General features: G+C 52.7%; 1 protein-coding gene across 2 annotated transcripts in view; it reads left to right on the top strand.

Moving 5' to 3' along the window:
- The window catches only part of EPHB2 (EPH receptor B2), a 125,698-nt gene that overhangs the window by 78,468 nt on the left and 19,897 nt on the right, over positions 1 to 27,333 (top strand). For both annotated transcript variants that reach the window (XM_038159484.1, XM_038159485.1), the window contains exons 4-6: positions 3,945 to 4,100; positions 4,444 to 4,779; positions 23,930 to 24,054. In XM_038159484.1, coding sequence (XP_038015412.1) covers positions 3,945 to 4,100; positions 4,444 to 4,779; positions 23,930 to 24,054 — 617 coding nt within the window. The remainder of the gene's footprint in view (positions 1 to 3,944; positions 4,101 to 4,443; positions 4,780 to 23,929; positions 24,055 to 27,333) is intronic.

The following is a 27,333-nucleotide window of genomic DNA, read 5'->3' as shown; positions in this document are numbered from 1 at the left end:
CCCTGGGACAGGAGGGCTGGAAGCTTGGTGCCAGCAGCAGAGGTGGCCTCGCCTGCCACATCCTGGTGTGGTCCCCTGCAGGGAGGGCAGGATCTTCTGTGGGTCCTTCCCATGGCATTCTCTTCCCTTCAGGAGTTGGACACCAGGATCCTTGTGGGTCTCCTCCAGCTCAGTTTATTCTGTGATTCCCAAAGCGCATGCCTTCCCAGGCACGAGCACCTTTCCATGCCCTGGGAGTGAGTGAGTGGGAAACAAAGAGCCCCAGTGCTGCTCAGCATTCCCAGCCTTGCTGGAGAGAGCCACAGCCAGTACTCCAGGCTGCCTCCAGAGCCATGCCCCAGCAAGGCAGCCAGCCATGGATCTGTGCAGCAGCCAGGCAGTTAAAGGTCTTTCTGTCCCTGTGAGCCCCTGTTAGCATCCCATCAATGCTGCAGGTGGGGGAAACTGCTGCAGTGATGGGGCCAGAGCCACTGGCACTGAAATCACCCTCCAGGATGCTTGGACGAAGTAGAAATTTCCGTGCTTTCACTGTTTAATTTCCCTCTTTGCAAGCAGGAATTTCTATGGATGTCCTTGCTGCAAGCCTAAGGAAAAGCAGCAATGTCCCAAAGCTGCTGTCACCTCCCAGAGCAGAAAACTGGGGTGTCCTCATGTCTGTGTCAGGCTGGACATGAGGAAAAGGTTCTTCCCCCAGAGGGTGCTGGCACTGCCCAGGCTCCCCAGGGAATGGGCACGGCCCCGAGGCTGCCAGAGCTCCAGGAGTGTTTAGATAAGACTCTGAGGGAGGCACAGGATGGGATTGCTGGGGTGTCTGTGCAGGGCCGGGAGTGGGACTGATGATCCTTCTGGGTCCCTTCCAGCTCAGGATATTCCATGATTCTGTGATGCTTCCAGCACATGGTGAGAACATTCCCATTGTTCAGACCGGAGGGGTTTTAGCCCCTGTGTGAAGATTTCACTTTTGATTTGGTGTTTATTCTGGAAACAAGAAATTGGGTGAATTCCTAAAGAAAACCTGTTTTCTCACCCAGGGGAAGACCTGGAGGGAGCAGAACAGTTTTGAAGACGATGTTCATTTATTTTACTTCTGGAGTTTGTCATTACTGGAGAAAAATAAATCAACAAAAAAAAAGGGCTTTGCATCAAATTTCAGTGATTTTCCTGTCTTAACACGTGATTTCAGAACCTTTAACTTGGGAGAAGTTCTGAATTTTCCAGGATTATTTTATCCCCTGCAGGACCTGCTGGGGAGGAGGGGACTTGCCAGAACTTCTGGCTGTGTTTTGGTGGCTCATGCAGAGTTTCAGTATCCCAGCTTGGTATTTCTGAGCAACAACCACTGAGCCTCAGTTTTTATCCCTCTCCAGCCATTGACCTGTGCCAGGGCCAGTGTGGGGAATGTTTTTATCCCTTGGAGTAGTCACTGCACGCCACAGCCTGGACACTTTTTGGATGTCTCTGTCTTGATGCAGAAGAAGCATTATAGGAAAGTATCTATTTTTAAAATAAACCTCAGGAAGGTGAAAGAGGCCCCTGTCTGAAACTAACCTTGCTGGAATGATCCTGCATTTTGCCTGGGCTGTCAGATGAGAGCAATTTTATTTCTTGGTCTTTTGTGTGTCTCAAATATTGGTATTAGTGCAGAAAGCCTGTTATCATGTCCCCATCACTTCTGGGGAATGCAGAACTGCCCAGCCATCACCTCTTCCAACAGCTTAACACCCTCTGAGATGGGCTGGTCCTGAGGGAAGTGGGTCAGGAATGGAAGCGAACAGGTGAGGGATCGATGGAAAGATCCAGGAACATGAGGAGGATCCTGGTTTTCAACAGCTCCTTAGACCATAAGAGGAAGGAGGGACAGTGGAAGCAGGAAGGCTGATGGAATTTCTCTGTAGAGAGAGAAATTCTTTCTCTACAGAGAGAAACTCTCTTTCCAATGAGTTTTCTCATTGGAAACTCAGGCTAATTCTGGAGGAAAGGAGATGACAACAGAAGAAAAAAACCAACCTTCTTTTTTTCCTTTTTTCCCAAATAAAAAATAACTACTTCTTATCAATGGCTCTTGCTCACAGCAGCCCCAGTGAATGTTTTTCCCAGGCTGTTTTCTGATCTGCCTCATTCCTGGGAGCCTTGGCAGGTGACTGAAGGAGAAGTTTGTTAAACTTGTTTCAGCACAGGAACCACCTGCCTCCCCCCAGGCTTTTCAGGCTGTGTAAGAATTAACAGCAACAGAAAGTCACAACAGGAGTAACCACAGAGGAACGGTCTGAGCCGAGCCTTTCCTTGGGCGCTGGTGATCCCTGGGCTTGGAAGGTGCTTTCTGATGTTGAAAGCTTTTACCCATGAGTGGTGAATCTGTTAGTGCTGGATCACAGTGTGGCCTAGCCTTCACCACTGTCTGCTGTAGGCACCACACACCCCCGCGTCCCCCTCACCCACCCTGTGGGGCTGGGCACACGAGGGGTTGAGTGGCTGCTGTTTATGGAGCATCTTCTTCACCTGTGAGGGGCTCAGAGCCTGGAGGGAGAGTCCAGCCCGCTGCTACTGCTCAGCAGAACCAACAATTTATTTGTAATACTGAGTCATAAAATCATTAAGGTTGGGAATGTCCCCTAGGATCATCAGCCCAGCACTGCCATGTCCCCAGGTGTCATATCTACAAAGTCATGAAGACAAAACTCTGTGGAGAGTTTCAAAAGGACCCTATGAGACAGCATGACCAGGGAATGAGAAGGCAATTGGAATTCAAAACACTTGAGGTGATACAAATGGGAGAAAACAACCCCAGGTTCATGGAATGGTGGAATCACAGAATGGTTTGGGTTTGGAGCTGCCTTAAAGACCATCTGCCAGAGGACATCTTCCGGTAGACCAATTCACACACACCTGCACAGAGATGAGCTAGGAGCTGGCCTGATGTCCCTCACAACTCAGATCTTGGGGCTTTCACAGTCAGTGGTTAAAAAACAATGTGGGCATTGCTGAAAAAAATAAGAGAATAGAACAGTGAATGTTGTTATGCAGTGTGGAGCATGACAGAGATTTGGACAACTCTAGAGGTCATGGACAAGGCAGATGGTGATTGAGTGTCCATCAGCAATGGAAATGTGGGATGGCATCAAGAATGGCAGCTTGGCTTTGAAGCAGAGAGCAGCAGTTTCTTCCTGCAGCGTGTGGTAACAGCACAGGGCTTTTTACGGGTAAAACAGGACATTTGCAGGCAATAAAAAAACTGAGTGGGTAACATAGTGGGAGAAACACCCATGTGGGGTATTGAGTGCAAGGAGCTGCATCTCAGAAGGGAGTGGGGAAGTGTTGTGAGCAACACGTGCACCTGGTTCATGCCCTGCTCCTTGGATGGTTATGGAATCATGGAGTATCCTGACTTGGAAGACACCCACAGGGATCAAAGGCAACCCTTGACCCTGCACAGACACCCCAGCAATTCCACCTTGTGTGTCCCTGGCAGTGCTGTCCAAATGCTCCTGGAGCTCTGGCAGCCTCAGGGCCATGCCCATTCCCTGGGGAGCCTGGGCAGGGCCAAGCACCCTCTGGGAGAAGAACGTTTTCCTGATCTCCAGCCTAAACCTCCCTGACCGTCGCTGTTGGGGGGAGGATTCTGGTGTCCATGGTCTGACCTGGTACAGCCACTGACATCTTCTTATGTGGCTATGGGTAAAAAATCCCTCTGCACTCCTAAAATCCCTGTTCTGCACTCGTGGTCAAGGAACAGGGACAGAGGTGTCTACGTGGGGACCCATCTCTGCAGGTGCCTCCTCAGGGCATTCCAACCAGCTGCTCCTTCTCTACAGTGTTCACCTGCAGTTGTCAGGATTTCCTTTGGACGCTGCAGCGCCCCAGGGATGGTTTGGGCAGCAGTGCTGGGCTCCAGGCATCCCCCAAGTCCCCTTCTCACTGCTCACCACTGCTCTCTTCTCTTCCAGGCTGTCCCTCGGGAACATTCAAGGCCAGCCAGGGGGATGAAGGGTGTGTCCACTGCCCCATCAACAGCCGGACAACCTCCGAAGGGGCCACAAACTGTGTATGCCGAAATGGATATTATCGGGCAGACGCCGACCCCGTGGACATGCCATGCACCAGTATGTGGTCTGGGCAGCTGGGAGGGGACCACATGGTGGGGAAAGGACATGGTCCTCAGTCAAAGCACCAAGGGATGCTTGACAAAGGTGTCTGTCCCAGTGGGGTTTTTGGGGACACTACACAAACTAACTGGTAAATTTTGCCAAGACTTTCACACAATCAAATTAGCCTGGGGTAAGAGGACTGGTTTCATTCCCACTCTTTGCTTTGGATGTCCAGCTTGCTGCACACATCCCTGACACCAAGAGAAGCGCTCGGCTTGGCTCACGCAGAGTCCTGCCCAGGGATGGGGAGGAGGAGGGGTGCAGCTGTCTCACACCTTCCTGTCTGTTCCCTTTCCAGCCATCCCGTCCGCCCCCCAGGCCGTGATCTCCAGCGTGAACGAGACGTCGCTGATGCTGGAGTGGAGCCCTCCACGGGACTCGGGGGGCCGGGAGGACCTGGTGTACAACATCATCTGCAAGAGCTGCGGGGCGGGCCGCGGGGCCTGCACGCGCTGCGGGGACAACGTGCAGTTCGCCCCGCGCCAGCTGGGCCTCACCGAGCCCCGCATCTACATCAGCGACCTGCTGGCACACACCCAGTACACCTTCGAGATCCAGGCCGTCAACGGCGTCACCGACCAGAGCCCCTTCTCCCCGCAGTTTGCCTCCGTGAACATCACCACCAACCAGGCCGGTAAGGCCCAGACCCCCTCCCTCAGAGCTCCCACACTGCGGTGCTGTGGGCTGGGGTGATGCCTTGTGAAGGCTGACCTAGAACACAGACTAGACAGAGCTAAAGAATAAAGTAGGGATTTATTAAGAGGCCTCAAATAGATCCACCTTGGGCAGCACAACCCAAAATGGCCACAAAAATGGACAGCTGGTCACAGGGTCTCACACCTTTATAAGTTTTGGTCTATTAGCTTATTGGAGCTAATTGTCCAATTACAGCTTTAGCCCATGAAGTCCCATCCTTCTTATTTTCTCTCTTCAGTCCACCCTCGTTTATGGGCTTGGGCCTGAGATCTGGATCAGCTGTCCTTGGGTCCCCAGCTAGAGACGGCATTGTTTTATCTACCTAGTCTGTGAAGAGAGCTTACCATCCCTGAATATGAAACCGAGACTTACACCCTGAAGCAGAATAGAATCTGAAATATATAAAAGCTAAAACCTGAGGCATCAGGAGTGGGCAGTGTCTCTGGGCAGTGCTGGCTGAGCCCCTGTGGGCTGGAAGGGGACAAGAGTAGGGTGAGTTGTTGCTTATTCCATAATGTTGTGGTGATGAGTGCCTGGCAATTCCTGAGTGAGTCCCAAGCCCTGGGTGTCAAAATATCCCTTATTTCAGTGAAAAGCTGGAGCGTGCCCCAAGGCAGAGCTGCCTCCCCATCATGGCAGCAGAACAGCTGGCGGCACTGTCCCCTGGTGTCACAGCATTACTCTCCAGCACTGGGTGTGGCTGGGCCTGAGGCTGTTGCGTGGAAGCGTCATTGCAGGCACCATTAGTGTTGCAGACACACTCCTCTTTCCTGGGGAGGGAAGGTGAAGGAGGATCCAGCATTCTGATGGGAGCTGCAGTCCCTGCTTGCACTGTAGAGAGAGCCAGGACAGACTGAGAAAGCAAAGGAGAGCTGCACAGGAGAGGGGCTGGGAGATGAATATTTGGGATAATGGTCTGGGAATCTGGTCCAGTTCCTGTGCCACTGCAGAGTCACTTGGTGAAGCAGCTGAAGCACAGAGCTGGGAGGGTTTCAATCAGGGTCTCCAGCTCTGTGCAGGGTGGCTTTGCTGGGGGGAGGGATGGTCAGAGTGGCTGGTAGTGCTGCTCCTGGAGGGTCCCCAGCAGCCCTCTGGCAGCTGTGCTGGTGGCAGGGAGCCCCTGAGCTGCTGGCCAGGGGCTGCCTTCCCAGCCTACCTGGAAGCCATCTGGAGCTGGGCACAGGCTGGGGCTGGGGCTTGGCTTAATGGGATTGAGGTGGAAGGATGCCAGTGAGGCACAGCCCTGCTTGGGAGCAGGAGAGATTCTGGTCCCTCTGAAGTGCCCTGGACACTACCTGACCCCCAGGGCTGAATTTGGCAGCCATGGGTGAATCGCCTGGAGGCCACGGTGTGTTCTGGCTGCCAAGGATGGTGGGTAGGGTAAAGCAGCAGTAGGGCAGGTGGGCATCACTTGGGCATCACTTCCAAGCATGAGGACAGAGGGAACCTGGGGGAATTATTATGGTGCCCTCTGATCTGGAATTAGCTTGGGAGTGGGGCCAGGGTGTATTTGAAGCCCTGGAGGCAGGTCTGACACAGGCTGAGCCATGGTTTGGCTCCAAGCAGGGACAGGTCTGCCCCAAGGACGAGAGGGGAGCGGGTCCGGATGACCAGCTTCCTTTACCTGATGGAGATGGGGAGGCTGTAATGCTACCTGGAACTAGGAAGGGGCTCTGCACCCTCCCACCGTGGTCCTGTACTATGGATTAATCATTTGATGCTTATATTTCATACTTGCATTTCTCTGCTGTGCTTGAACCTTCATGTATCACCCGTGGCTGCTCCCACCTGAGCAAAACCAGCGAGCTGAGTTGAAGGCAAATCCTTTTCAGTCCCCTGCATCCTCCTCCTTGTGTTTTCCTGGTTTGACACTCCTTTATTATCGGGGCTCACACTTCTCAGCCTGTGTGATGTCTCTCTTAATGTATCTATTCATTAGCACTAAACACTAACTGTCTGCTTGCTAATTCCTCTGTAATTAGAGGCTCTGGATTCTTCTGCTTACACTCGCACGGGCACTGCCTGGCAGCCTTGATGTAGATCATTAGCAGTTGGTAACAGAAGCTGCAGACACAAAGGCAGAGCTGGGACAGGAGAATGGGGGGGTGTTGGGGGAGAGGAGAGGGAGCAGAGGAAGGATGAGCCTCCCTCTGCCTTGGCTCTGGATAGAGGAGCCAGCTGGGGCTCCATAGTTGAATGTGTGATGGGGTTGTGCTCCTGCCACATCCGGACAAAGCAAGGTGCCCACCACCCCTCGGGCTCCTGCAGGAAGCAAGGAAAATCCCCCTGGTTCCCCAAGGGACACAGGGTGTGTGCTGGGGACCCTCTGTGCTGCAGGACTGAGGAGAGATGCCCCATCACCAGCAGCATCCAAAACCTTCAGGTGTCATCAGTTCTTCAGCACCCACATTTTCTAAGGGTGTGGAGTGCCAGGACAAGGGGGAATGGCTTCCCACTGCCAGAGGGCAGGGTTAGATGGAATATTGGGAAGGAATTCTTCCCTGGGAGGGTGAGAAGGCCCTGGGCACAGGTTGCCCAGAGAAGCTGTACCTGCCCCACCCCTGGAATTGCCCAAAACCAGGTTGGATGTGGCTTGGAGCACCCTGGGATAGCAGAAGCTGTCCAAGCACATGGCAAGGGATGATGAGCTTTTATATCCCTTACAATCCAAACCATTCTGGGATCCCAGGAGAAATATCCTGTAAGAGTAAGAAAACAACCCCTCTAGAGCAGCCAGAGGGAAGGAAGGTCCTGAGTGTGGCCAGGTGGGTGGCACATGCTGGGTGATGATTGGGTGACCATCATCCCATGGCCATAACCCCTTCCAGCAAACTGGATCCCCATAAACATGTTCCACTTGCCTTCCTGGGCAATTCCTTCTGTCACTTCTGAGTCTAGGCTGGGTTTTCTCTCTGCCCTTCTCAGCAGGCTCTTCTTGACCTCCAGCTCCACACTGGGCATCTCCAGCTCACCTGCACTGCTGCTTCTCACACCCTCCAGCTGAGCAGTACCTCATCCCGCAAAGCTCAGCATCCCTTCAGGAGTGAAATCCAGGACTCTCCATGTGCCACAGTCCTGTCTGCAGGGACTGTGACAGAGCCTGGGTGCCACCAAAAGTCTTTTCCCAGCCATTCCTCAACAAATTATCTGTGCCAAGAGGATGGCTGAGAGCCGTGCCAGCATCCCAAGGGGTCAAGGAGCTGAGCCTGGCCCAGGGCTCTGGATAACAGCGTTTGACTAATTGAGAGCCTTGCCAGGCACTAGCTCTTGCTGGCATCCCCTGACTAATAATTTGTGGCCTTTCTTTGGGGAGGGGTGGGGAGTGGGGAGAGTCTTGGTGCTGTGAGGATTTGCAGGCTCTGTCCACACTATGGACAGGCTGAGTGCCCTGGGAAAGCTGAAGGAAAGGGCTCCATGGTCAGGGATGAGTTAATGGCAGTGGGAAGGGCACTTCTTGGTAACTGGCTTCTGTGACCTGAGGAGGGAGGCTTCTTCCCAGTGGTGGGGGTAAGAGAACATCCAGGCTCTTGGGAATGTGTCCCTTTTGTGAGCAACTCTTGTCACAAGGGGGTAAGGAGGGAGGATTAGTGCTGATGTCAGAGGCTCTTGGCTGCAAACAGAACCACAGAGAGCCATAAAGGGTCCTTGCAGAGGGAATACAAGGAGTGTGTGGTGAAGGAAACCAATCCATTGTCCCAATAAACCCATCAGGATGATTTCTCCCCTCTCTAGATCGATATAAGTTGTTATGATTATTTGCATTATTATTCTGGGTGGCATTTTCCAGCAGTATGTCACAACATGGTGATATGGGTTAGTGGACAAAGTGGCATTCAGTCAAAGGTTGGACTTGATGATCTTGGAGGTCTTTTCCAACCGTCCATGATTCTCCATTGGCCAGGAAGATGTGCAGTTCACAGCTCTGTCCCAGGCACGTGCCAGGCATCAGTAGGGTTTGAATTTCAGTGGCTGGCACAGCCCAGGTTGTGTCCCAGCCACACAGGATCTTTTGGGGAGGGCTGTCCCGAGAGGACTTGGAGGAGCCCGTGAGGTCAAGGACAGGTGACCATGGTCCAAAGTGAGGACATGGGCTATGGCCCTGCTCTGCTGGGGGGGGCTCCTAGCACTGGACTGAGCCCAGCCTGATCCTGCTACAAACCTTTAGGAATTCATCCATGAGCAATGGAGCACAGGCGAGACAGATCCCAGGTTGTGCAGAGCACCAGAAAGGAGGGTTTTTTTCCCCTCACCTTCAATCAAAACAATTCGCTTGCAGCCACGATCCCAGAGCTCTGCTGGCAAAGGCAGCAGGGGGCACAGAGAGGTCAGGGAGCAGGCAAGGTGAAGGGATGAGGTGGGCAGGACCAGACCTTCTCACCAGCTATCCCTGTTTGCTTGTCACATTAGTGATGCTGCTGGCTAGACAGGGACAGGAGAGTTGTACTGCCTGGGGCACAGGGAGTCTCGCTTTTATCTTCTCACTTTCACTGTGTGTCAGAGGATGTGTCTGGCTCCCTTCTTGTGAGGGAGGCACAGGAGAGCCCATGCTGCTCTGGACATGAGCAGAAGTAGTGACTCTTCCTGTTCTCTCTCGTGCTGCTCAGCTGGGCCCTGCTGCAGCCAAGAGTTAGTGTATGTGAAACCAGAACCTGGGAAAGTGCAGAAATTACCTCAAAGGGCTGGAATGAGCTTTCCAGGGCTTCAAAGCTCTGAGTATTTGTTTATAATAGAATCCCAGAATGGTTTGGGTTGGAAGGGACTTTAAAGATTGCCCAGTCCCACCCCCTGCCATGGGCAGGGCCACCTTCTGCTAGCACAGGTTGCTCCAAGCCCCATCCAAGCTGGCCTTGAACTTCAAGAAGATTTTGACTCTCCACTTTCCTGTTTCTTCCATCCAAAATAAAAGGCAAGGGGTTGTAACATTTGAGTATCTCAGATTCCTCATCCAACTTCCTACTTACAGCAGGGCTGCTGCCAGCAGTACATAAACAAAGTCATGGCTTTGGGTAGACAGTTGTTGGTTGTCTCCAAAGGCAGAGCTCTCCCCATGTCCCACTGACTTGTCCCACATCTGTACCACCCACCTGGGGAGGGAACTTCTTCCGATGGCCAACCTGACCCTCCCAAGCTGTAATTTATGGTCATTGCTCTTCATTCAACCAAGTTTCAAAGGTTCTAGCCCAGAGATGTTTTAGATCAGCCTGAATACCAGTTCAAATTCCTGGTTCGTGCTGGAGGGACCTTAAAGCTCAGCTCATTCTACCCCCTCTCATGGGCAGGGACATCTTCCACTAGACCAGGCTGCTCCAAACCCTGTCCAGCCTGGCCTGGGACACTTCTAGGGATGGGGATTTTCCTCCAATTCAGTCCTGGCTTTAGAAGAGAAGGAAGAGAATTAGTCTTGAGCCATCAAGAGACAGGCAGCCCATCAGATCCTTGTACATGAGCCTATGTAGATTGCTGCCTTTTTTCTCAATGAAATCACTGATTTTCTGAGGAAACACAGGGGACTCTGTCTGTCAGGACACCAGTAAAACATTTGATTTGAGAAACTGCAAGCTGGAAGGGGTTCTGTGAAGTCTGTCCAGGAACTGCAGAAATGGGAGACCACAATGACCCGAATGGGGAAGCCTCAGCACTGGGTTGAGGTGACTAAGGTCCATGAGAAGCAATTTCATATTTCTTGATGTTTCAAGACCTGGTAAGGTACTTCTTGTGCAGAAAACTGACACAAAAGGGGGAAAAGCAGAAATGTCTGAGCTTTGGAGCCATCACACACATGGAGGAGCCAGGACAAAGCCTGTTTCTCTGTGTGACAGAGCAAGCTGGAGGGTCTGCTGGGCTGCTGTCCTGAGGTCACTTAAATCCCAGGTTTTAAGAGACTTCCCTGGATGTGTTTCTGTGACAATTCAGCCTGCTCCCACACTCCAAACCTCCTGAAACTTTGACATCCTCATGGCTGCTTCTCTTACCCCAGTTAAGACCCAGATCTTGCCTTCCATGGACCCGTGTCACCATCCTGGTTCCATCATCTATCTTCTCTCCCTCTTCCATTCACCCACAGCTCCCACCTTCACCCTGATGGCCACCAAAACGTCATATGGCTTTGCTTTTGCTGCCCTCCTCCCCTCTCTTGTTGCCCCAACCTGTTGCCTTCACTGCATCCCCCCAGCCTGCAGCAGCTGGCAGTGAGTGCCCAGGAGGGATCCTGCCATGCCCAAATCCCTTCTCTTCTGCCACTGGAGACCGTCTGCAGCAGATGGCAGGAGCTTTGTCAGCTGCTGGCTCTTCAGGAGCCTCTTCCCGCACCCGTGGTGGGTAGCTGGGGGGATGTTGGCAGAGCAGGGGACGGGCTGCACTGCTGGAGCTTCCTGAGCAGATGCCCTTCCCTGCCCACCACCATCTTTGTGGGCACCACCTCCTGTGGGCTCCTCCTCCTGCAATAGGGAAGCTGACTCCCAGGCTTCCCTATTGCATAAATTACACCATGAGTTTGAGGATTGTTTTTCCCACACCTGCCTGGGGCTTCAGAAACCTATGCCAGAGCATCTGGAACTGACTTTGGTCAGAAACAACAGTCTGTCCATGACGGATGGGGTGGAAAGTCCCTTCTGCTAAATCAGGGGCTCCCTCAGTGTGCCACCATCCCTGCTCTATGCTGTGCTGGGAGCTGATGGGAAGGCTCCAGGGCTCTCCTTTTCCTCCTGTGTTCCAGATGGCTGATTTATGTCTCCTGCTGCTCTTGGCAAAAACAGGCCTGGGGCAGTGCCCTGGGGCAAGTGGGGAGGCTGGCGGTTGTAGCAAAGGGGTTACTGCAGCCTCCTGACACCTCCTGGGTGTCCTTCAGTCCTCCTTGGGGTCCCTGGGGGTTAGTGGGGTCCCTGTGAGTCTCTGTGTGCCCTCACAGTGCCTGGCCCTCCACAGGCTGGTCCGTAACCATCCCTGCCCTGGCAGGGGTGCAGGAGGCAGCTGCATTGCTGGGGCTGGGCAGGGAATGCTCTTCCCAAGAGAAAATGGTATTTCCAAAATTTTCCCCTACACAGGGAACCTGGTGGAGTTTGGCATGCAAGAGAGCAAGGGAAAAGGTTCAGTCACAAATTAGCAAGACTTAGTGATGCTCCAAGGACTGGAGCTCCCCTCCAGAGCCAGGCTGGGAGAGCTGGGGGGTGTTCACCTTGAGAAGAGAAGGCTCCAGGGAGACCTCAGAGCTCCTTCCAGTGCCTAAAGGGGCTCCAGGAGAGCAGGAGAGGGACTTGGGACAGGGAGTGGAGACACAGGACACAGGGAATGGCTTCTACTGCCAGAGGGCAGGGATGGATGGGATATTGGGAAGGAATTCCTGGCTGTGAGGGTGGGCAGGCCCTGGCACAGGTTTCCCAGAGAAGCTGTGGCTGCCCCTGGAACCCTGGAAGTGTCCAAGGTCAGGCTGAGTGGGGCTTGGAGCAATCTGGGACCATGGAAGGTGTCCCTGTCTGTGGCAGGGGTGGAAAGGTCCTTTCCAACCTGAACCATTCTGTGATTCCATGGATGCTCTGTAGCAGACATCATTCTTTCAAGGACTATATCTCTAAGCTTTCTATGCTTGAAATTTTGAAGTCAGGTTGTTCCTAAGGGCAGTTATCTTTGCAATTAATGACAGCAATTAATGACAGCAATTAATTGGCACTTTTTGGGAAAGTATCATTTTATGGAAAAAATCTGGGGGGCAGGTTGGAGGTGGGGGGGGTCTCGCTCCCTCCGTGTTCCTGCTTCCCAGCAGCCTTTTGCTGGGAACATGCCATGATCTGGAGCAGATGAGTTTTCCACGTGCAGAGGGGTCCAGGAGGTGGGGACACCCTTGGCACCTTGTGACCCCAAAGCTGCTCTGGCAGCAGTGTGGGGGGTGCCAGGACCCTCTGGAGCAGCCCCTCTGTGTGGGAACAAAGCCCTACAGGCTGGGTGACACATGCAAATGGGACTGCAAACCCCACTGAACAAAGGGCTCAAACACAGCCAAACCCTCGGCTGCCTGGCCAAGTCACTGGGCTTGTGACATTAGCAACTGCTTTAAAGGCTGTAATCTACACCAAAGCCTGCCTTGATTTAAGTGGGGCTGCAGCCAGGACCAGCTTTGGGCTGCTTTGCCATGTTTTAAAGATTTTCCAGCGTTTGTAGTTACAGACTCAAGAAGCTACAGGCTGGGCCCACTGGGAAGTTTTCCAGATACTTGACACAGCGTGAGTACCACTCTGATGGGGCCACCTTGCCAAGAACCTCAGAACAAAAACCTCACACACTGTGAAACACCAATTTTCCAGAGCTCCAGCAAGTCCAGGAATATCCCAGACCTGAGAATTTTTACTCCTTTAAGAGCAAATGTTGCTTTTTAAAGAGCTCCAGTGCTGCCATTCCTTGCTTTCCTCAGCTTCTGCTGGAGAGAATTGGTTCCAAAAGTGTGTGGCTCCTGAGCATGGCATCACAGGGACAGAACTGGGAAAGGATCTGGGGGGGACAAATGTTGTAATAGTCCAAGGAACAATGAACCCTTTTAGCAGGAGAGTCACAGACACACAAGTGCTGGTGGAGGGGCTTCTGGAGGTCTCCAGCTTAACCTCCCATGCAAAGCAGGGTCACCATGGAGGGCAGGTCAGGAGAATCCTCCCTTCTTCCCTTCCTCATCCAGGTATTCCTCACTGTGGTGCATTCAGTGCTCGTGTTGGAGGAAGGTATCTGAGTTCAAATGCATTCTTCAGGAGGCCCCATGATGTGAAAATTTGTGATGCTTAAATGGCCAGAGAGAGTTTTAGCCAGAAAAGCAAAAAAATGAGGGAGGTTTTAACTGGGGAAACCAATTTTCATTTCAATACCTGGATGGGTTTGGACTCTGAGCTGAACAGGAGCCTAAAAAACAGGGGCCTTGGGGCCAGTGGTGGCACCTGGAGTGGGGACAGTTGGACCATTGTACAGTGACAGTCTGACTGTCCCACCTGCTGGGGACTGTGTGGGACTGGGGTGCCATGGGGCAAGGAGGGAGGGCTGGTTTGGATTAGGTGTCCTGCAGGTGAGACAGTGGTGAGAAACATCCAGGTCTCTGGGAATGTGGGGTCAGTTGTCCTGTCTGTCCCCTCTGCCCATGCTGGAGAAACAGCACTCACCCCCACTCCTGTGCCTACTCCACCTGCCTGAAGCCTTGCACAGAGGCCCTGTGTGCTCCTGCCACTTCAAACACAGTTTTCCAGACTGCTGGAGCCTGGATCCCCAGCCTTGAGTCTCCAAGCCCTTTGGATTGAAGGTCAGGACAGCCCTTGCTCTGTGACTGATCACAGCACTGTCCTGGCTGCTGCACAGCGTCACCTCCAGCTTCACTGCACAGGGTGTGGGAGCGCTGTCCTGGGGAATGCCCTGCTCTGGACCCACAGGGAATCCTGCTCCCCACATGTTGGAGCTACCTGGGTTACCCACTCAGACTGAGTCCCTGGGTGAATGCAGTGAGAGGGAAGCTTGCCCCCTTCCCCCAAGATTTTCCAAGTCTCCCCCTTCACACAGTGGCAGGACAGTCACAGGCATCCCCTGCCAGATGCTCTGACAGAACCTTCTCCCCCACATCTCCCCATTCCCTGCCCTGTCCTGTGGCCTCTGGACTGGCTGGTGCCTTGCAGCATCATGGTGCATTTCCCTGCCACTCTGTCTTCAGCCACAGGTCAGGCAGTTAATCCTGACCCCGATCACAGCCGCTGCTGCACGGGGTAATTGAAAATGCCAGAATTCCCTGCTGACCTTCCTATAATAAAAGCAGTTCCCCCCCCCGCCCCCATCGTCCAGTAACCTGACACTCCAGGGACCGAGATCTGTCAGGAGGGCTCCGAGGAGATGCTGGAAAGCTCCCAGCTGTTCACCTCGCTTTTTCCCCTGGGTCATTTCAATGTGTTGCCAGGGAGAGGCCACGGGCTGGGCTGGCTTTGCTCTCTCTGAGTCATGAGTGTTTTCCAGAGCAAATGTTGACTCTGTCTGACATGACATGGGTTAGTGGAATTAAAGTGATCAGAGATAGGGGGTTTGCTGCCTGTAACCTGATTCTCCCAGCTAAGCCAGCAGAGGAACGGCCGCTTTGATTTTACCGGGGTCTCGACAGCGCTGCCCCACTAGCAAGGAGTAGGGGCTCAGCCTTGGGACTGGCAGGTGAGGGGGGCTGGCTGCAGACTGGGAGGAAGATTGCATGGCCACCTTTCAAATGGGTCTGAAGATGATGAAAGAGAAGCTGTGGAAAGATCCTTGTGTCCCCCCTGCAGGCTGGAGCCACACAGTCCCACCAGACACTCCCAGAAGATGCTGCCAGCAGAGTCTGAGCCCTTGGGCTGCTCCCTGCAGTGCTGCCCTGGCTCGTGGCAGTGTCTTTTCCCATTTTATTCCCTTTACAGCAGCAGTCCAGCTTCCCAGTCTGCATACTGTGACCTTCCACAGGTCACAGCAGCACTGAGGCTGCAAAGTGGCCCTGGAGTGCCACGGACATTTGTCCAGTGTGTAGCTGGACGTGGGCTTGGTTTATTGGGAGCCAGGCTTCCTAAAAAACACTGGCAGTGGTGGTGGCCTGAGAGTCAGGCCCTGACACAGAAAATTGGCCTCTGCTATCAAGGTCTATTAGACAAGGATGCCCTGATGGGTCCTTTGGGATAGCATGAACCAGAATACACTGAATCATAAAATCACAGAATCCCAGACTGGGTTGGGTTGAAAGGGACCTTGAGGATCATTTTATTCCATGCCCTGCCATGGGCAGGGACACCTTCCAGTATCCCAGGTTGCTCCAAGCCCTGTCCAGCCTGGCCTTAGACTCTTCCAGGGATGAGGCATATAGAGGTGGGATAGGAGGGGGGCGAGCTCAGGGTGTTGAAAAAGCAGGGCTGGAAGAAAGGAATAGATTCCAGATGGAAGCTCTTGTTGAATAAAAGAGGAAGATGTCCTAGTAGAGTCCTGGAGCTCCTGAAGCTGCTCAGAGTTGTGGTGTTGTGGGGATGGGTTAGAGAGACAAACACGTGAGCTGCCTAAGAACCCTCAAATCAACTCAGAGACATAGAAGCAAGGAGGAAAATGGGCCTACTTCTTTCTCATTGCCCCAAAACAATTCTTCATTGTGTGATGCCCTCCTGATGCTTTTTGTCAACTTTCTCCTAATGAATTTCCCTGAGCTTTAGAGAGAGTTTTACCAATTACATAAACTTTGGATGCATCGAGGATCTCTCACTCCACTTCCAGCAGAACTGGGATGATAGGAAATGCAGGAATAGCCTTCTCCATTCCCTGAGCTGGGGGGCACAGCCAAAAATACCCAGTGGAAGGGCCCAGGGGAGAGGGAAGAGCAGCTCTGCAAGGCTGAGCTGAGGCAGGGAAGTGTCACCTTGGACACACTCAGAGGGATATCAAACCTCAGCAAGGAGGTGGATGCTATCTCTGGAGAGATGGATCCTGGGTACTGAACCCGGTTTTGAGGTTTATGTTTGCAAAGGAGATTAACAAAAAATTAGAAAAGGTAGAGTAGGGAGTCATCAGGCTGATAAATGTGTGAAGTGCTCAGGAAACTACTTGGAAAACAGAAAGGAATCACAGAGTCATTGACTGATTTGTGTTGCAAGGGACTTTAAAGATCTTCCAGTTCCAACACTCCACAGACAAAAAGGAAATATTTTCACTATCTTTCAGCTTGTCCATGATGACAATATTTTTTTTCTAGACTCCTCCTCCATTTAGTTACAAACCCAGAAAAGTTCCTGCAGTTGGAAAATGAAGTCCATAAACTTTAACCTGAAAATAAAAGGTGCATTTTCAAAGAGAGCTTGAGGGAAACTTCCCCAGAGGCATGGTGGGCTCAGCATCATCTGAAGTCCTCAAAGGAAGCAGGGGGTGTGTCTGTAGCGTACTCAGGGGGTCAAACACAAGTGTTTCAGCTATTTTTAGCTCTGCCTGGGTTTGTGCAGATGTTCAGACCTGGGTGTTATGGAGCTTTTCCCAATTCTCTGCTAAATTGCTTTGCTCTTGCACTGTCTCACCATGCTGCCCTGGGTTTGGTGTGACCTTCTTCAGGTTTTCCTGTGATTAAAAAGTGATTGTTTCTCCTGGAAAACTCACACTTTGTTCCTTCCTGTTTTCTTCCATTTCCTTCTTTCCCTTAATACTTTTCAGCGTTTCCAGCAAGTCCCAAAAAGGCAAATATTTGTATGAAAGTCAGATTCTGGCTATGCCAAGCCTGAGGCTTCATGGTGCAACCAGTACCCCCCTTTGTCCCTGCAGGAGATCAGGCAAATCCTTACTTAGAGAAGCCAAAGCCTCTTGTGGAGGATCAGTGCACGTTAAGCTGCCTTTGTGTGATGGATCTATGCCACCTGGGGTTTGGTTTCCCTTTGCACAGGCTGCTGAGGTAGCCTTGAGGTACTACTCTGGAGTCATGGAGCTCCCTGGTTCTGTGCCCAGGGAGATGCTATCCTCATGTCACAGCATCCTCAGAGAGCAGCTCTGTCACAGGGAAGCCTGGACATGCTTTCAGTCAAAGATGTAAAGCTGTAAAGAGAGATGTGCCTGGATGGGATCTTTAGCAAAAGCTCTTTCAAAAAAAAAAAAAAAAAAAAAAAAGCAGCTCTTTCATAAAAGTGACTTCGGCTTCATAATCAGGGCCCAGATCATCTCTTGTGAACTCTTCCCTTTTTTTAAATTTTTTTTCCTTTAGAAGACATATTTTAAATTCTGGATGTGCCTCAGCTGCAGTGCCTCGGAGGCAGGACATGGTGGGGCTCGTTTACAGGGATGTGGCAGAGAAGGAATGTGTTTTACTACCAAAAATTGGGATTTTATCTGGAGCTAATCAGAAAGGCTGAGGGGTGCTGATACAGAGGGACTGGTGAGGGAAGCCCCATCCTTGGAGGTTTAAAGATTCACCTAATACAGCTTCCCTTCCTTGGTGGTTGACCAGAAGCTCTGGGAGTCACATCCCAGCAGCATTCCTGGGATTTGGTGCTCTAGGGAACTGAAGGGGGCAGTGGGAGAGGAGGGCTCAGTCCTGTCAGCCTTCACAGCTCTTGTCTGTTCCGTGTGGAGGCACCTGGGCCTCTTGGGTCATCCTTTTCCTCAGCAGAGTCTGTGGAATGGAATGGAATATAGAATATTTCAGTTGGAAAGACCACAATGATCATCTAGTTCAGCTGTTTCACTAGACATGAATGTGGGAGAGGCCAGAGCAGCACAGCCTGGGCTGTGTCTGTCCTGCTGGTACTGACTCCACACCACGGCTCTGGGACCAAGCCAAGAGCACAGGATGCATTTCCTTGGCTGTTACCCTTTTGTGAGATTAGAGCATCAGGATATGTCAGCCCCATCCTGACTCGGGCTAGACCCACCTCGTGGTACAAGAAGCATTGGCCTACACTAACTACACTAACTAACTACACTACTACACTAACTTTGGGGAGGTCAAAACCAGCCTGGTGGCTTTGGTGCTTCCCTTGCCAAACCCCACTGGGACGACACATTTCCTCCCCAGTGAGTATTTGAGCCTTCCTGGAGACAGTCAGTCAAGCAGGACTTAAGATCCCAGTTGTTCCATAAGGATGCCTTCATGAAAAATATGGTGTGCAGTGGGATTTGAGACCTGCCTGGCTATGTCCACCTTGTGACATTGAGCCAGCCTGGTTTGAAAGGACAATGCCTTGAGGTGTCTTTGAATCCCAGAATGATTTGGGTTGGAAGGGACCTTATAGCCCATCCCATTTCATTCTCTGACAGGGGCAGGGACACCTTCCATAGCCCAGGCTGCTCCAAGCCCCTCCAACCCGGCCTTGGACACTTCCAGGGATCCAGGGGCAACCACAGTTTCTCTGGGCACTCTGTGCCAGCGCCTCCCCACACTCCCAGGGAAAAATTCCTTCCCAATATCCCATCCATCCCTGCCCTCTGGCAGTAGGAAGCCATTCCTTGTGTCCTGTGTCTCCATCCCTTATCCCAAGTCCCTCTCCAGCTCTCCAGGAACCCCTTCAGGCCCTGGAAGGGGCTCTGAGCTCTCCCTGGAGCCTTTTCTTCTCCAGGCTGGACACCCCCCAGCTCTCCCAACCTAGCTCCAGAGCAGAGGGGCTCCAGCCCTTGGAGCATCTCCATAGCCTCGCTCCAACTCCTCCACAGCCTTTCTGTGCTGGGACTCCAGGGCTGGAGGCAGAATTGCAGGGGGGGTCTCTCCAGTGCTGAGCAGAGGAGCAGAATCCCCTCCCTGGACCTGCTGCCCACACTGTGGGATCAGCCCAGGACACAGATGGTGTTCTGCCATTCCAGCCCTGGCAAAGCTCAGGGGTGATCCCTTCAGGGAGATGATGGCCATGCAGCTCTGCTGGCAAGACCTGAGCATGGGGGGACCTCCTGAAGCCCATCCTTCCCAAGTGTTTCCAGTTCCTGAGCTCAGGCAGTGCCCTGTGTGTGCTGCAAAGCTGTCAGCACCCCCACACTGATCCTGCAGAGCTGCCCCAGCCACAGAAGTCTGCTATGCTCCCTGGATTAAGATAAACTGCCAAAATACCCAGCCCAGCCTGGGCAGGGGTCTGGCTGTGACCAGCGTTGTGTGGCCATGCAGAGGTTTGGGGTGGTGACCACGGAAGTGTCACTGGCATCCCTTCCATGCCTCTGCACCAGAGGGGTCACCATGTGGGACATGTTGGCTTTGTACATTAGTGGATTTTCATTAAGCTTGTTTTATACTCCAGTGGTGGTTTTGGTGTGGTTATTTTTCCAGCAATTAGGGGAAGCCACAGGGCTGCACTGTGAGGAATCTGAGGTCATCCCTGATCAAGAGGATGCAGAAAGTGCCTTTCAAGGACTGCAGTGCTTGGGTTTGCCTCAGTGCCCCATGCTGATAATGTGAAGGGTGTGGGTTTGACCCCATATGGACCATTCACTTCAGAGATGGACTCTCTGGATCCTTTCCCACTCAGAATATTCTGTGAAATCAGTGCAATCAAATGACATTGAGGCTTAAGGGGTTCAGTTAGGAGCAGTGTTTCCATCAGCTGTGGAATGAATGAAGGTCTTTTCGTTTTTTGCACTTTTGGGACACACCTACCCCTGCAGACCCCATGCACCTCTGTTCACACCTTCATGGTGACATCACAGGGTGATCAAGGCTCTGAAAGTGGGGACTCTCCTTGTCTGATCTCCTTTGTGTGTCACGGGCACAGTCAGCTCCCTGGGCATCATGTCAGAATCCAGCTGAAGCTGTTCCTGCTGACTGGACCTGGGAAAGTCACTCTGAGTCTGGCTGGCTCCTCTAAACAGGTTTCAAGCTCATGCATCTAGTGCCAGCCCATCACAGGACTGGGAGCCTCTCTCTGTTCACCCCAGGCCCTCACCAGGCATAAACGGTGTGACAAAGGACTGTGTTTTGTGGCACTGCAGAGTGCTGTGCTCTGTTAGCAAGAGAGGGATAAGAGGGATATGGACTTCCGTAAGTCCAGGAGAGGGATTGTTTCCATCTGCTCGGCAGTCTCAGGGCCACACCTGGGCTCCTGCATCCTCTGGGGCTCCCAGTATCACATTCATGGATAAAGTAGAGTAGGTCCAGCAGGACAGTGAGGTTACCCTGAGGCTGGGGCTGGAGCATCAGAGGTGAGGGCAGCTGAGAGCTGAGTCTGATCAGCCTGGAGAAGAGGAGGCTGAAGGGCTTTGAGCAGGAGAACAGTGGCAACATCCACAGGACACAACCAGCAAAATCCCAGTGGTATGTGAGGGAAAGTTTCTGCCCCTAAGAGCAAGGCAGCTGGGGGCTGCTGCTCAGAGAGCCTGTGGGAGCCCCATCCATGGGGATCAGATTCACTAGGTCTCATCTGGACACGGTCCTGAGCAAATCTGTCTGATTTTGAAATCACTCTGCCAGCCCATGGGACCAGAAACATCCAGAAGTCACTTCTGACCTAGGCCTTCCTGTGATTTCATTGCTGTGCACTCCCCTGGTGTCTGTGATAAGAGCAGCAGTTACTGGGGAGATGCAGTGGGGAGATTCCTGCTCCTCCGGAGACACTCCCTAGCTCCAGGTGTAGGAAAGGCGCTGAGGTTGCTGTAGCCATTCATCTCACCTGCCTCCTCCCACCATGCAGCACATTTGCCTCATTAAGCTCGTTAGATGAGCCCCACCTCATCCATTTGGGTCTTTTGCTGAGCCAAACAAGAGCAGGTTCACCAGGTACCAGTAGCACATGAGTCACACACGTCCTGCTGTAGCTGTTGTCTGGTACATCTCCCTCAGGAGAGGCAGGAGATGCCTTGGAGAAGTCCTGTACTCCCAGGCTGGGGTGCAGTGCATGGAATTGGAAGAAGAACATCCCAGAGACCTCACTCCTGCCAGGAGGAACCTGGAGCTGAGGAGCTTCTCCAGCTGCAAGGCCACTGGACCTGTGCCTGAATCATGGGATGTTGCCAGATCCCGGTGTTGTGGTGGGACAGCTCTGGCTGTACATGGCCCCTGTCCAGGAAAAGTCCAGTGTGTAAATGTGGGATCAGTTCCCAGAGCAGGTGGCAGAGACACTGTGGGCTGTGTACTTCCCTCAGTTCAGTGCCATCCCTGCCACAGGGCATCTGCAGCACGCTTGCATTCTCCTTCTAAGCTTGGTCTCCAGAGACAGAGATGTTTGTCTTGAAAATCACAGATGTCCTACAGAATCTGTTTGAACAAGGAAGCAGTGAGCTCTGGCAAGAGCTGACAGGCTCCAGAAACATTACCTGTGTTTTATCTTCATGCCAGGGTGAGAAACTCTTCCCAGAAGTTCGGAAAGATGTGGCCTGAAGCAGTGGGATGGGGATGTCAAGGTGGGAGGGGAGCAGTGCCACAGAGTGAGGGGAGGGCTGAGGTGACACAGAGGGCTTCAGACTGTTGGGTAATGGGGCTTTGCTCAAGCAGAAATGGATGGAAAGACTGGCCTCAGGATCTATTAGAACAATGGCGTGGTTTGGGTTGCAAGGGCCTTTAAAGACTATCTTGTCCCACCCCCCTGCCATGGGGCAGGGCCACCTTCCACCAGGCCAGGTTGCTCCACACCCCATCCAGCCTGGCCTGGGACACTTACAGGGATGGAAGTTCTCTGCTGTCCTTCTAGTTTTGTTCTCCTGGACAAAACCGAAGCTAAACAACACTGCTGAGGCTAATCCACATCACACCTTCCTTCAGGAGTGGGGAAACCCAGGCAGGTGAAGGAAAATGGTGCAGCAGTGTGGTGGCAGGTCTTGTTAGGAAACCCAGCCCCTTGGCACGCAGACATGGAGCATCCTGGGAACTGCGGTGCTCTGAGTCAGAAAAGCAGCAGTGAAGAGGCAGACAGATGACCAGAAAAATGGCTTTTGTTGGTGTGTTGGAGAGGAGTTGCTCAGTGGAAATTTATTGTGATGTGCAGGGACATGCTGGGGCCATGCTTGCCCAAGCACCACGGTCCTGCCACTGCAACCCCAGCTGGCACAGCTCCTGTCACTGCCCCTGATGCCAAGGGGAGCCAGCCTGGAGATGGGTGAGAGGTGCCTTCCTCTGGGTGCTGCTCCTTCAGGCTGTTTCTCAGAGCTGCCAAATGAGTTGTTCTTCCATGAAATATTGTGAGGGTTGGACTTGGGAAAAGCCCATCTGAGTGCAAACCTCTCTGCATCCATTTGGCCTGGCATGCGAGTAATGGGGAAGCTTTCATGCTACCACTCTCCAGTCCTCTTCTATCCCTGAGGCTTTTCCTGTGCCCCGAAGCTGTTGCAGTGGTGAGGCTGTGCTGGCAGCTGTGCCAGGGCTAACACTCACTGCAGCTCGAGCTCTCCAGGGCTGGGCTGGCACTAGGGGAGGTCTGGGGTAGCCTGCACTGAGGTGGATGTGCTGGCAGTGCCTGCAGCAGGCTGGGCGCGGTCTCAGTGCTCTGGGATGTGGGGAGAGGAGGCAGAGCAGGCAGCTGTGGGTGTCAGCCCTGCAGCAAGAGGGGGGGGGTGTCAGCTGCCCTGCTGTCAGCACCTAAAATCAGAGAATATCCCCACTTGGAATGGGCCCACAGGGATCATTGAGTTCCACTCCTGGCCCTACACAGACACCCCAACAATCCCACCCGTGCATCCCTGAGAGCCTTGTCTGAACGCTCCTGGAGCTCTGGCAGCAATGGGACTGAGATCATTCCCTGGGGAGCCTGGGCAGTGCCCAGCACCCTATGGGGGAAGAACCTTTCCCTGATCTCCAGCCTAAACCCCCCTGACAGAGCTCCAGCCGTTCCCTGGGTGCTGTCCCTGCTCACAGAGCAGAGATGGGAGCTGCCCTCAGGAGAAGTGCAGGCTCCGATGAGTTTCCTGACCCGTAGGACTGGAAGCAGCCCGGGCTGTTGGCTCACCTGCCCCGCTCCCCAGCATGCCGGGCCAGAGCCGGTCAGGGTTTCCCAGGGAGGCGGCAGCTCCACGCTCTGCTCCCTGCCCCGTGGGCCTGTCAGCACAGCTCCCTGGGCGGCTCTCCCGGGGCGCGGCCCTGCCTGGCCGAGGGTCCGGCCGTGGCCGTGGCCGTGGCAGCGGCCCGGCTGTCTGCGGGCCGGCAGGGCCCTTTGTGCTCGCTGCGAGGAGCGGGGGCCGGGGCGGGCGGCTCTCCATTGTCAGCGTGTCAGGTCAGCTTTGTGTTGCCTGCTCAGGCTGCTGGATGCGCCTCCCGTGATTGGCATGTGCAGCTTGCAGCCCCAGCCTGCCTGAGCCTTGGGAAGCTGCTCTGTGCAAATGGAAAAGTCAAAACCACCCATTTCCCCATGGCAGGCAGGGAGGAGTGCATGGTATGGGGCTGGTGGGGCTTTTTGCAGTGGAACAGTACTGTGCCTGCTCCACCTGTGGGCTCCTTTTGCCATTTTCCTGCTTGAGGCACTGTCCTACATGTTTTCTAACTACCAATTCAGCAGAATCATTTTTTTCTCCCCTCACCGCTCTCTACAAACAGCAAAATCCAGGGTCTCCTGACCTCTGCACAACTCTTCCAGTGCAGGAAGTGAATTCCAAAGCTCCAAACAGCAATAACCCTCCTGCCCACCTCCTGCCAGGGTGAGGGTCCTACCTGTGCAGGTGTCTGACTGTCCGTCCCCCCCTCTCTCTTCCAGCCCCTTCTGCTGTGTCCATCATGCACCAGGTGAGCCGCACCGTGGACAGCATCACCCTCTCCTGGTCCCAGCCCGACCAGCCCAATGGAGTCATCCTGGACTATGAGCTGCAGTACTACGAGAAGGTACTGAGGGACCTTCACGGGGGTCACCCACAGCTTTTGGGGAGAGGAGGGGTGCAGAGCTTAAGGGCGTACAGTGGTTGTTCAGTAGGAGACTTCTCTTGCTGCATTTGGTCACATGGGTGACAGTGGCCATCAATCCTTGGGGTCCAGTGATGGTTCCAGTGGCCCAAGTGTAGAAAATCCACTGGTCATTCAGGAGCTTCTCCTGTCACCTCTACAGAACTGGTGGCAAGTGGACCCATTGCAGGGAGAGCAGGGTAGCCAAGGTCCAGGGTCTATTTTTTCCTTTTTGTGTACTGTGGCATCAGTAGAAAATGGGAACGACAGGGAACATCCAGTCCCAGGCTGGAGCACACTCAGTGGGTGTCCAGTCCTGGAGATTTTCTGGAGTGCTGCCCATGGGTGCATCGACACCAGAGGTGAGTTTGGCATCCCTTCAGCATACTGAGCCCAGATGTTGTGCAGGGAGAAGGTGTCCCATGCTCCCATGGAGGGTCCACACTGCACTATGGAGTCAGCGTGAAGGGGTCCTGCAGCTCTGGCTCTTTCATCCCTGAGGAACCTGCTCCTTCCCTAACCTCCCTGTCCAGGCAGACAGAGGGATTTCATCTGGACTGTGCCAGGGTGTCCATCCCACCAGTGGCTGCTCAGAGACCTGAGGACCACGTGGAGGTTGGTCCCAGGACCTGCCAGGCTGAACTTCATCTGTGCAGCCCAGGAGAGATGGGGAGCAGAAGACTTGTCCTTCCAGGAATCTGCCCCCTTGCACAAGAGCTTATAAACTATACATTATAAATTGCAAACTAACTAATTAAAAAGCTTTATGATTAAATGGAACTGAAAATATTTTTCCCAGCAGTTGCCAGAAGAAATGATTAATCTCCCCCACTGCCTGCCTGTGACCTATTTTCTCATCACCAAGAGCCAGAGGGAGAATGGGGGGGGGGGGGGGGAGGCTCCTTTGTAAGCTGTTAAATAGGTCCTGACCTATATTGCATAAATCACAGCCATTTATTTTGACCCTTGGAAATTATCCCAGAATACGTGGCAAGATGGATGAGTAGATAACAAGACAGATCTGGGAAGCAAGAGGGGTCCTTTCCCTGGAGACCCTCAACATAGAGGGAGAAGATCTCGGGGAGTACATTCTCCTCCTCTTACTTTATATTAGTCTCTCACCCTTTTTCTTTCTTCCCTCTCCTCTGTTTTCTGAGGGAGGCTGTAAATAAAGGGAATTTTTGTCTAAAAACTAGTGCTGCTGCTGGTGGCCAGTCTTTGCAGGCAGCCACATCTGCCTGTCCCATTGTCAGAGTTAGGGCACAGCATGTTCCTGATTTTGGGGACAAGTGGCCCTACTCTCAAGCAGTGCTGTTCATGGAGCACTAAGCCTGGCACAGAGGGCAGAGCTGGGCTGAGGTTCTCCCTGTCCTGGTTTCAGAGAACCATGGAAGCATCCCACAATGGTTTGGGTTGGTAGGGACCTGGAAGCTCATCCAGTCTCCCCCCTGCCATAGGCAGGGACACCTTCCACTAGCCGAGGTTGCTGCAAGCCCCATCCAACCTGGCCTTGGACATTTCCAGGGATCCAGGGGCAGTCACAGCTTCTCCGGGCAGCCTGTGCCAGGGCTTTGGCCCTGCCATGCTCTTCTCCTGCTTCCCATCGATCCAGCAGTTGGATGTGGTGTGTGACACATCCCAGGTGTGTTCTCGCTCCACTGCCAGTCTGTGCAGAGGTGATTTCCTTCCAAATATTTCATTACAAACTGCCGCATGTGCTTCTGAATGCTAAGTAAAGATCTCTGGAGCTGGTTAAGTTTTTTTCTGGTGGAATTTTTTCCCCCCAGTAGAAAATTATATTTTATTTTCATGAAAACAGCTCAAATGAAGAATAGCACCATACACATTGTGTATAAAAAGCACCTTGACTCTTCATTTTTAATAGATTCTCTTCTATACACAGACATTAAATTTAAAAAAAAGAATTTATTTTAGTGTTGACAGAAAAACGCTGTTCACAATACCTGAAACAAAGGTGTATTTTTGTTTCCCTTTCACAGATTATTTATAACACTGCTATTCTTAGATGCCATTAAAAATACCTGTACAAAGGCAACATTATGAGTTTCTTTTACATGGAGTTGGAGCAAATCCACGCAGATTGCTGCACAAACACTGCCTGACGTGGCTGCTCTCTGTAGCCCTCACCTTAATGTGTTGTTTTTTCACTTCCAAGAGGTACCTGCCAGTGTTTGTTTTATAAAAAATCTGTGTTGTCTTTATTTAGAAAGGGCATAGCAGTTTTGATCCAAATTTGCCAAACTCATCCTGGAGTGTGGGAACTGGAGAGCCACTGCAGTGTCAGACACAGCAAAGAGTAATAAGCCCTCCTCGTTATGCAAAATGATTGAGTTTGATGATGCTCAAAGTCACCCATTTTGTAATTGTTTGAAGACATTCAGCCCAATTTGGTCACCAGTGCAAGACTTTAGGAGGCAAAGGAGCCCTTTGGTGTCTCCAGCCAGTGCTGGTGTAGGGCCATGGGCTGGCTGGGGAAGGAAGGGTCAGGGAGAGGACCTGTGAAGGTGGATATGGAAGTGGAGATAGAAGTAGAGGTCTCCTGGTGCCCAGGAGTTTCTGGCTAGAGCCCAGCACCCCAGGACAGGGTGTCCCCAGGGCTTGAACCAAGGATGCTGGAGGTGCTCCTCCCAGGCTGACTCAGGGGACATCCCTGCCCATTTCAGGGGCTTGGAAAAAGATGCTCTTTAAGGTCCCTTCCAACCCAAACCATCCTGGGGTTCCATGATTCTCTGACTTTTCAGAGTCTGTCCTGCAATGTTGGACACCAGAATTCCTGAGCCTGGAGCCAAAGCTGCTGCCTGGTGTTTCTCATCTGTCGTGAGGTGGGGCTGCCCCTTCACCCAGTGCTGCCCAAATCCTTGGAGGGGTACCAGAGTTCAAGGACATGGAGAGGAAACCCTGCCAGGGAGCCCTGGGATAGCCTACCTGCAGTTCCAGTCCCTGCCCAAAGCCACACTGGGACTGGGCACTGTCCAGGACTCGGTGGGTTTGTGAGAGGCATTCAAACACTCAGAGAATAATTAAAGTTGGAAAAGCCCTTCATGATCAGTCAGCCCAACCTTCACCCAATGCCCACCAAGCCACATTGCCAAGTGCAGCATCTCATGTTTTTAGCACTTCCAGGCATGGGGACTCCACCACTGCCCTGTACCAATGCCTGAAAACCCTTTTAATGAAGAAATGTTTCCTTATATCTAGCTT

This window comes from Motacilla alba, chromosome 21, assembly GCF_015832195.1.
Source record: "Motacilla alba alba isolate MOTALB_02 chromosome 21, Motacilla_alba_V1.0_pri, whole genome shotgun sequence".
Taxonomy (NCBI): Eukaryota; Metazoa; Chordata; class Aves; order Passeriformes; family Motacillidae; genus Motacilla; species Motacilla alba.
This window is presented reverse-complemented; position numbering and strand designations above follow the sequence as displayed.